This window comes from Manis pentadactyla, chromosome 9 (assembly GCF_030020395.1).
Source record: "Manis pentadactyla isolate mManPen7 chromosome 9, mManPen7.hap1, whole genome shotgun sequence".
Lineage (NCBI taxonomy): Eukaryota > Metazoa > Chordata > Mammalia > Pholidota > Manidae > Manis > Manis pentadactyla.
This window is the reverse complement of record NC_080027.1, coordinates 103,697,115-103,707,681: the sequence shown is the minus strand read 5'-3', so window position 1 is coordinate 103,707,681 and position 10,567 is coordinate 103,697,115. Positions and strand designations below refer to the sequence as shown.

General features: G+C 49.5%; 1 protein-coding gene across 4 annotated transcripts in view; it reads right to left on the bottom strand.

Annotated features, from left to right (window-relative positions):
• Positions 1-2,849: 2,849 nt before the first annotated feature.
• TNN (tenascin N) overlaps positions 2,850-10,567 on the bottom strand; it is a 55,377-nt gene continuing 47,659 nt past the window's right edge. For all 4 annotated transcript variants that reach the window (XM_057507891.1, XM_057507892.1, XM_057507890.1 and 1 more), the window contains 2 exons: positions 5,827-5,990; positions 2,850-3,771 (listed from right to left, as the gene is read on the bottom strand). In XM_057507891.1, the coding sequence (XP_057363874.1) occupies positions 3,631-3,771; positions 5,827-5,990 (305 nt within the window). In that variant the 3' untranslated portion in view covers positions 2,850-3,630. The remainder of the gene's footprint in view (positions 3,772-5,826; positions 5,991-10,567) is intronic.

Genomic DNA, 10,567 nt, shown 5'->3' with positions numbered 1-10,567 from the left:
CTGAGCCTTCTCACCTTTCCCACCATTTCAGCCACAGGCCAAAAGAGCCATTACCTATTGCCTATGCAAACCCCTAAACCCCTCTGTGAATCTCCACCCTTTCCCCAAAACCTCTCAACACCTCGTGACCACTCCCTGTCCTGCACCAGACCAATCTTTCCAAAATACAAGTCTCCCTGTAAGAGTCATTCCAAGGCTTGAACGCCTCTGAGTGGTCTCCACTGTCCAGCTCCTTCATCTCAGCAGGATTCTCAGGCGTGGTTGCAAGTTAGAAGCCCCTAGCTTTAAAAAGATCAGATGCACAGTTCTCAGCTGAGAGCCGCTGAAGCCGAGTCTCTGGAAAGGAAGCAGGATCTGGCTATCTAACAGGGCCTCAGATTCTGACGGACAGGGAGCTGAGAAGCACAGCCCTCACAGGGCCAAGACGAGTCCCTGCCCATCTCTCTCTCCAGCTGGGCTCCCCACCAACCGTCCTCACTCCACCAAGAAACCGCCCTCTCCCCAGGAACGCACCACACTCCTCTGCCCATCTTTGCCACCAAGTTTCCTCTCCGAGGCATCCTGCAACCCCGGGCAAACTCCGACTCATCCTTGCAGACATCACACCCGTGAGGCTTCTCCAGCAGGAGAGGCTGCTCCCAGGGGGCCATGCACACCCCTGCTGACCTGGATTCCCCGTCACACCACCCACTGTCATGGTTTGTCCCCACAGTGGTCCCCACCGCACCACACGCTGCTCCAGGGCAGGGCCCGCGTTCTGTCCACCTCTGCCTGCTATGGTTTTGCATGGAATGGGCAATGGCTCAGAAAACTATCACCCGCTTTTGATATTTCGGTCCTCACTTCCATCCTAGAGCTTGGCTTACAGCCTGTCCTTTCTGTGACAGCTTTTGTTCCTCCGGCTTGTCCTAAAGGGTGAGAATCACCCCTTAAGCTTCAAAACCCTGAAGGCTCATAACCTGACTCTAAGAAAAGTCTTTACCCTCTGAAATGCAGGTTTATCCAGAAACCCATTCCTGGGGCCCAGATTCAGCTACCAGAGCAGGAGCCGTCAGAGCTGGTTATGATAATGAAGTTAGGCATGGGGGTTCAGGGCTGGAATGTCTCCTCAGTCAGATAAACATCCTTGGAGAACAAAGCTCCCTGCCCCCCCACCCCCACCGTCCTCCTCCACCCCAGGAGAACCTCTGCGGGGCCACCTAAGGGTCTCTCTGCCTGTCCCTCCAGCCAGCACCCCTTTCCCCTGAAGGCCTCATCTTGGCCAGTGGTGGAGAAATGCTGCAGAGAACATGGCTTCTATCATGGATGCCCCTGCGCCTGAGCTGCTCAGAGCGGTCCTTGTCCAGCAGCAGCTCCCAGCCCAGATCTGCAGAGTCAGAGGTGTGGAGATGAGGCCTAGCAACTTGTGATTGACAGAGCACATTTTCCAAGCGTGTTAGAAGTTGAGAAACATCACCCACCATGCACTGCCCCAGCTCTGAATCATCCCAGGGTTTGGCCCATTTGCAAAGGAGACCCTTCTTTTCCAGAAAGACTACACCCACTATGATGCACATGGGTTCCTGTGTCACCAAAGTGAGGACCATCTGTGCCAACAGAAAAGAGGAATCAGAACCAGGGAGTGGTACAGAAGGACCATTAAGGCAGACAGGGAGACAAAGATGGATCAAGACTAAAGAAATCTGGCAGGTCTCCACCAACATCTCCTCCCCGGGGAGCCCTGCACAGTCAACACCTCCAGCACCTGTCTCTACCTCCCTCTTTTAATCCTGTAGTTTTCTTCCACAACTCTTAACCACTTCTTAAAATTGTACGTTTATTTGTTAGTCTCCACCTGTGGAATATAAGCACAAGGGCAGGAACATTGTGTTTTGTTCATTTCTATAGCACTAGTGTTTAGAGTAGAAATTGGCACTTAACAGGGCTTACTCGATATTTATCGGAATGAATGAGTGAGTGACTGAATAAATGAAAGCTCACACACTCCATTAGCACAAGGACAGTGTCTGGCTTGCTTACCTCTGTGAGCTCACCTCTGTCCCCCATGTGCCTGGCATACTACCTTGTAAGAAGCAGGCAGACAGATTCTCATTAAATCAATGAACAGAGTGCGTGCACATCTTTTAATGATCAGCACCTACCCTGGAACCATATTCAATTCAGACCACCCGTTATCAGATCTAGGAGGCACTATGGCATTGCTCAAGCGAGTTTGGAGATTGGGGGAGGATGCTGAAAACTTTAAAGGTTGACAAGAACTGTTTTGAGAGCATGGCTTGGCTTTCAGCCAGAGGTTAAAACATGGAGAGCCCGAGGCAATAAACAACACCCATGGTAGGGGGGTGGGCTGCAGCTTTTAGGGCATTTGCCTGCCTTCCCACTCACTCAGTTATCCTGGTTCCAAATGCCATTATTTGCCATCATTCAAGTAAGAGACCACAGCCAACTGAATTCCATCATAATGCACAAATTGGACCTCCTCTTGCACTTAGGTTAAATTTAGATTTCAAGTGCACTTCTGTGGGGAAAACGACACAAGGCAAATTTTTCTTAATCAAGTGGTTTCTTTTTTTTTTTTCTTGAATAGGATTTTAAATTACTTCAATGGTCACAGACTTTGCTACAGAAAAAACTTCCAAAGTGATAGGAAAATAAGCTCAAAGGATGACTTTGCCAGGTCTCCATTCAAACACTACGTTCTGGTGCTAAGCCCTTTCAAGCCCTGAAAACCCCGAGATCCAGCAGTGCAGGGGGCCGGGGAGAGGAGGGAGGCTGAGGACTTGACGGCATGAGAGGGAATCCCAGAAAAGAGTCTTTGGGAGGAACCAGTTATCAAGAGACTCAAAGTATTTAAAGTTGAAATGAGTGAGAATTTATTCACAACATATGCAGATCTATGAAAGTGATTATGCAAATAGCTGGAAAGGGGGCACTTAAAAATAGCAGCAATGTGGAAGCTTTGGTTTCCAGCACGCTGGATACTAGTCAGAACTTAGCTGCACGTGAATCCATCTTGGTCTCTTTGGGTCCCCTTATTCTTCTTCATAACGCCAGCATGTTCTTAAAGAAAAGGGGGCAGACTGACATCTTTTTCCTCAAAGCCCAGTGGAAATGGGAGGTGACAAGCATCAGGCTACCTCAGCCCCTTGGTTATCAATGAGAACTCCTTTAATGCTTCTTTATAAGGAGGAGACTTGTATTAGCAGAGCTTTATATAGATATAGATATACCAATTTCCAGAGATTTCCAAATCAGCAAAGTACTAAATGATCCTTTTCTTCTCCTTTTTCCTCTTCTTTTTTTTTCCCCTAATTCTGCATATTTGTTACTGAAGACAGACTGAGAAATTCTGCAGTCCCAGTACTGGCTTCCCATATACTCTGTGCAACTTCTATGGTGCTGATTTTCAGGCCCCCAGTACGAATGGGCAAAAACGCAGGTGACGGGAAGTAACCTCTGTTGTTTGAGGCTCGGTGACACACTTCATCCTGCAGGTTATCCACCTCAGAACCAGAGCTATAAGCATGCTTCAAACTTCCATTAACCAGGCGCCACCCCCACCCCCCACCCAATACAAAGCCCCAATCCCCGGGCTGCAAATAGGACTCAGAGGACTGCTCAAACTGCGCATCAGAACGTTCTCGAGTTTTCTCCCAGTGTCCGCTTCTTTCTGTCCGGGACATGCTCCGTGCTGTAGCCATGAGGGCGGATTTTCAATTCCACATAAGGAATGGAGAATTCATGTCCTTTCCACGGCTCCCAGTTCACCCCCTACATAAAAAAGCCAACATCAAGAAGAGGTGCTTGGGAGGAGGGTGAGGCAGGTCACAGTACAAAGGAATGCTTCCTTGCTAGGGAAACCACTCCCTCTCTGCTTAGAGGAGGGGAAAGAGGGGCAAGTGGTGACTGGAACAGTTATGACCAGAGGAAGGGCAGACGCTGGAAACATGCGCCCTCTGCTGGGCAGCTGAGTTTGAGAGGCTGCCGACTTGGAGGCCCCTATGGGTGGGGCTGGGGGTGGGGGGTTGAGCCCAGTGGGTGGGTGAGGCCGGAGCAGCAGCTAAGGTAACACAGCGCCCACCTGGCCAGCAATGATCAAATTACCCTGGCCTCACTCTTGTTCTTTCCAAAAAATTAAAGGCAAAAATAAACATATTAATTGGCCAATTGTGTAAAATCATTTTCAATTTAGACTGTTTAGATATTAGGTCTGGGGTAACGAATAGCCTGCTGAAAACTAAATTTCATTTTATGTCTTTTGACTGGTGATCACAATAATATTTAATTCACTTAATAACCTTGCAACCTGGCCAATAAAGAGCCCAAGTGACCAATTTTATGTATTTTAATTTGTGAAGTAAATAATAAACAAGAAGCTAAATGCCTTGCAGACTGTGAAAAGCACATTTACCAGATGAATGTCTTTTATTAGCAAATATGGGGATGGTTTAGGGCATACTGGTTGCTCATTTCAAATATCTGATCTCTGATCACAGGCCTCCCTGAGTCAGCCCCCACGCAGCCCCCATGATTCATGGGCCTACCCTCCATGGCTTCCCTGGGGGCAAATTTTTTCTTCCCTTTGAAAAATCACATAAGGATTTGGAAGTCCTGCTGCCTTGTCAGGGCCACAGTAACCAAATGTGCCTGGACTTTGGATGTGCTGATATTTGCAGTAACATCAGTACAAGGTGAGTTCTGGGAGAGGCGGCCCCCAGAAGGCTGGGATCAGGATCCAGGATGGGAAATTTACAAACCCAGGATGGGGACTCCCAGAGATCATGGAGGGGATGGATTACTGAAGAGTAGGAACAAAGATGCAGTTTTCAAGAAGCTGTGAGGCAGCAGGCAAGAGATGCCTGGTAGCCGGCACTGAGTCAAGATGATGTTCTCCGGCCACGCAAGTTTGAGAAATCACTGGTAGGAAAGTTTCAGAGCAGGGGAGGGGAGGGGAGCCCTTGAGAACTCTCAGCCCTGTGGGCACGCTCCTGAAATGGGGACACTGGTTCAGCACAATGCTCTGCGCTGACTCTGAGTGGCTCTGGAGGAAGCAGATCAAGGGTGGGTCTGGTCTAAGGCAGAAAAGACTCTGCTTTCCTGGTGATCAAAAGACTGGAGAAAAACAGCTCTGGTTTAACTAGGAGAACAACTAGGAAGAGTCATGAAATGTCTGTTATGGATGGAATGTTTGTGTCCCCCTAAAATGCATATGTAGAAACCCTAATCCCCAATGTGATGGTATCTGGAGGTGGGGCCTTAAGGAGGAACTGGGTTTAGATGAGGTCATAAGGGTAGGGCCCCCATGATGGGATGAGTGCCCTTTTAAGAAGAGGAGGAGACCTGAGCTCTCTCTCCATTGTGTGAGGACTCAGTGGAACGACAGCTATCCAGAAAGAGAGCTCTCACCAGGAACTCATTCTGCCAGCAACTTGATGCTGGACTTTTGAGCCCCAGAACTGTGGGAAATAAATGGCTGTTGCTTAAGTCACGCACTCTGAAGTACTTTCTTATAGTTGCCCGAGCTAACTAAGGGTCCTGTGTAAACTAGCAAAGGGATGGTGTGTAGCCCATACCACTGGTCTCTATTCAGCAGTGGGCCACCTGAGCTCCCCCCGCCACACGCGGTAAGCATACAGTAAGTGCTGGCAGGGATGCAGAGCAGGGCTGCCACAGATGGGCAGAGAGGGCCTTGAAGCCAGGCAAGCTGGGCAAAGAGGCTCTCTCACCCTGAATGAAGGCATCAGAAAGGTGGGGTAGAACAGAAGGTGTCACTTTGGGGACTGAGAGTGGGCAGAGCCTGGGACAAGAAGTTCACCTGTCACCTACCTCACTATGCTTGGTCTCCCCGTATCTGCCATTGGGGTTGGCCAAGTGGCAGTTCTTGTACCACCAGCCACCATGATGTGTCAGGGCACAGTTGCTGAGGGCGATATCATTGTCTCTGTCAAAAGTTGTAAACTTCCATCCATTGTGGTAAGTAAGAGCGTCCCCTGCAGGAGAGAGGAGATGAGAAGTGCGAGCCCCGGCTTTGCCCCTGAGTGGGTGGGAGCCCGGCTCGAAGGAAGACTCAGAGGGAAGCCTCTGGATGCGAGGCCGCCGAGGGTCCCGTCAGCCAGGGCACTCTTCTCTCAGAAGGGCCAAGACAAGGACACGACACAGGCCCAGTGTCTTTCCCAGCCAGTCACCCAGCTTCAGGCCTGTTTCTCCAAAAGCCTCAACAGCATTTGTGGAATACGTAAGGATCAAACTCTTCAACCCCCCTCACAGCACCTGAGCACCCCTCACTCAGCTGGCCGGCTCCCAGCCTCCCTGCCTCGGCTCGGCCATCCCCCCAGCTACCCAGACTCGAGCTCTGAGCCACATCGGGCAATCCTGGCATGCCCCTTATCAAACCATCGCCTCTCTGCAGATCACCCGGAGCACCCCCTGCTCCCACAGCTGCCGCCCTGGGCCTGGGTTCACACCGCAGCCTTCCCAGCCCTTCTGAAGCTCAAGCGTCTGTTTTCACCCTCTCAGGCCTAGTGTCCTCCTTCCTCCCATATAAGGGTGATCATTCCCCCTTGCTTGGCAGGCCTGTACCGTAGCTGCACCCTGGGCACGACCTCACAGCCTGCTGTCCCAGGCACCCTGCCTGCAGAGGACACAGGCCCACCTCCCATGCCTCTGCTTTTTCTCGGCCCACACCCTGACCGATCCTCAAAGCCCAGCTCTGAAGAAGAGTCTCCTTATTGATCCTCCCACACACACACTTGAACTCTAAGAGCCCTTCTGGACACATACATACAATTTAGTGCCTCATACACCCTGTCTGGAATCCACTTTAATTAATTACTTCTATTTCTATTTCTCCATCAGTCTTATCATTCTTTCATAAGTTGATTTTTTAATTCAGTACAAGGGGCCATAAAGGCCCATATCAATCCCAAGCTTAACCAGGTTCTGTTTCTACAACAACGATGCTAACATTTACATCTGAGCTCTGCGTTACTGATCATCTCCACACATACATGCTTATTGGTACCCCACAATAAGCCTGCGAGGTGGGCTGGGCAGCTTTTAGTCCCTTAAGGAAACAAATTCACAGAGGTCTGACCCAAGGATTTGTCAAGGTCACAAACAGCCGAGCCAAGACTCAAATCTTGGTCCTTGGATTCCAAGTCCAGGGTTCTTTCTGAGTCACCAGTTTGCCTACAGCATCCTTATTTCAACAGAGAACTTGCGTTATGCTAGCAAGAGCAAGCCATCGCCTTCAGTTCACAGCAGTGGTTCTCAGAGGGGATCCCTGGTCCAGCAGCTCAGCATCACCTGGAAACTTGTTAGAAATGCACATTCTCAGGACTCACCCCAACCTATAGAACCCAAAACTGCACTCTGTGCTTTAACATCCAAAGGGATGACAAGATGCAAGCTAAAGTTTGAGATCTTTTGCCTTGTGACTTCACTCGTTTCTTCAGGAGTCCTCAGGATGCCTGCTCTGGCCTAGCACCACGCTAGGACCAGGGAACACAAAGAAGGCCCTTTGTCTCAAGAGCAGATAAGTAAAGAATTGCCAACACCTTGTGAAAAGGGAGGGTCCCAATTTGTCCCTCTGACTTAGCAGCTTGAACAGCAGCTCCTCCATGCCTCACAAGCACGGGAAGAGCGAGCACAGGGCCAGGTAGGCCACTCCCGTGATGGCACACCTAAATGACTCTGCCCCCATGGGTTTGTCCAATCACAGAAAGGCACACTGTCACTCTATTCACACACATTTCCTCTTTGCAGAGAGTTAACTACAGCTTAAAACCACACACGATGGCTTTCTTAATGATCACAGATTACCTAACTTGCACAGAGAGTTCCCAGAGCTATTTTCTCAGAATCTGTGCAGAGGCTACTGCTTAAAGATTCATTTGTGGTTATCCAATCTTGGGCACTGGGATAAAGAAAGATGAAGAGGCTTTAGCCAGAGGGTGGGGGTGTTACCTGCAGATGGATTTTCTCTCTTTCTCGGCCATACTGAGGTCCGGAGTATAAACACTGAGTATACTTGTAAATCAAAAAATAACTTTTCTCTAGTCATCAGGCCCCAGCTGGGACAGTATTCTGATTTACTGAGTATATCTCCTCTAAGTAAGTTAAAGCAGAAAAAACAACGGTGGCTAGACAACCTCTCTTTTATAGGGGTTTTAGAAGAAACCATCTGATGAGAAATAAGCAACCCTCACTTCTGGTACAGTGACTCTGGGGGGGATGCTGGGTGTTCCCAGGAGGTGGTTTGGAGGAGTTGGTAGTGGCCCATAAAAGCCCACTGTGGGGCCACCAAGCTGTCATCCATCTCATCAAAACATCACACTGAGATGGAACTCTTCTCCTTCCTGAGCCAAGAAAGATGGCCCAGCAGCTGAGCCACCTCAGCCCAGGAGCAGCCACCCACGCACAACCCTAAGCTTCACCCGCCCACAGCTTATCTGGGCCTTGTGCATCTTCCACCCTGGGACCAGGCACGGGCCAGTGATGGAGTGGGTGGTGCCATCTCCGGGTTTGCCTTTTATTCTCATACCCAACAAGTTTTTCTCTCTTCTCTAGTTAAGACCAGTATTTTAAAATCTGCTTCAAAGCAAGGATGGTGCTGGCATTTGGGTAGAACAATTCTTCCCTGTGGTTCTTTAGCACGCCTGGCCCCAGCCCACTAGATGCTGGTAGAGTCCCTCAGTCACATTTGCAAGTGCTGCAGGGGTGGCCCCACCCTTGGTTGAGCCCTGCTGAGTCTGCCGCAGGTGGGACTTGGAATCAGCTGTGAAAGTAGACGTCATTCTGCACCAGGCCAAACATCTATTTATGTTTTCAATATAATCACTAAAGAGAGGAATGGCATCTTGAAGGTAAAGCTCATGAGATGTGCCTCAACTCCAAGATTCAGAATCAGAAACTAAATGTATACAGCATTGCCCTGCTGGAGTCTTCCTGTCTTGATGAACAATGGGCTCTCTCTTATGACTCCAGGGAAAACAAAAGTTGAAGGGCCACCAAGTCCGAGTAGAGGACAACTCTTAAACCATTTAAGGATTGCATGTCTCTAATTCTAATCAGGGTGGTAACAGAATTAAAAGCTGGAGGAGGGGCTGGCGTGTGCACAGAGATACCAAAATGTTTGCCTTCTGTTTGAATGCCCTGTCCTCTAAACAGTACTCATCATTTAGAACACGAGCAGCCAGGAGCTTCCTAAATTTCAAAACCGTCCTCCGGGAACCAATCAGCATATACAAGGAAAGATACAGCTCCACTCACCCCAGCCCTGTAATTCTGAATGTAAAAGTAGGAGCAATGGTACACATGGGAAGACTGAATTGCTGCCTAAATGCCGTGTGGTGTGAATGTCTCTCAAGGGTTCCTATTAAAAAATGCATCCTCCACTGACCAGCACTGAACAACCTCACAATAGGAATTATCCCCTAATCACAGTTAAAATGCAGATGGAGTATCTGGGAGGAGAATTACATTAATTCACGAATATGTTGACTCCCTTTCATTCATTTTCCCATTAGCATCAGTTCATTTAGTGCATTATTTTAAGACAGGCTGCTAGAAAGGTCCATTTCAATGCTAGAGGAAATGGGAATAGGAGACCTGGGAGGCAGGCTGGAATGAGGTTCGCGGCCAGGGGGTGGTGAGGGCGCTGCCGTCAGGGAGAGAGGTGGGACACGGGCCAGAGGGGCCGCCCGACTCCACGGTTGGCCTGGGGAAGGTCCCAAGGAGGGAGTCATTGAAGACAGACACTCTAGCCTGAGAAAGGGAGGCTAACTGATCACCACGGTCAAGAGTGAACAGGTCACTGGAAAGAGAAGAGGACCAGATATTCTCCAAGTGGATGGAGGCCAGAGCAGGAGGCGGCGGATCTGAGGGACCCTGCAGCATGAGCCTCTCTGCACTGAACAGTTGGGAGGTCCTGGGGCCAGCCATGGAAAATGGTCCAATCTTATCTAGAGCTGGGAGAGCAGGGCCGCCAGAGTTCTTAAATCCTACAAACGGCCTCTATAAATCCCCACATTCAGTTATATCCTTATAATCACATGAATGTCCACCTGCATTTCCCAACTGTATTTTAACTGCCTTGTTTCTAGGCCTAACTTCTGTGTTTTATACTATCCTTGCAGTGGATGTAGGGTCCATGCTAAGCACTTGCAGAATTCATGTGATTTTTTTTCTTAAATTACAAGACCTGAAAGAAATTTTGCACTAGCAGTTGGTAGCTTCAGATCATGGCCCAGACACTCAGAAGTGTCTGTTCACAGTCCTCAGCCATCAGGGGGTTCTTGAGTGGACAATTTTGAGAAGGCCTGCAAGGCTTCAAGAGTCCAGCCCCATTTCCTGGGCCTCAGCTCAGCCCTTGCTCACCCCTGGATGCCTCCAGGCCTAGAGTGCCCTTCCTTTCTTCCCTTCTCAGTTCTAACCTTGAGAGCCCACTGAAGCCCACCGCCCTGCAGGAAGCCCCCTTTAATTGCCTCAGCCCCCGGCGTGCTCACCTCCTCCACACTCCTGCAGCTCCTTGTTCTCCTCACCACATACTTGACTTCACAGAACTTAT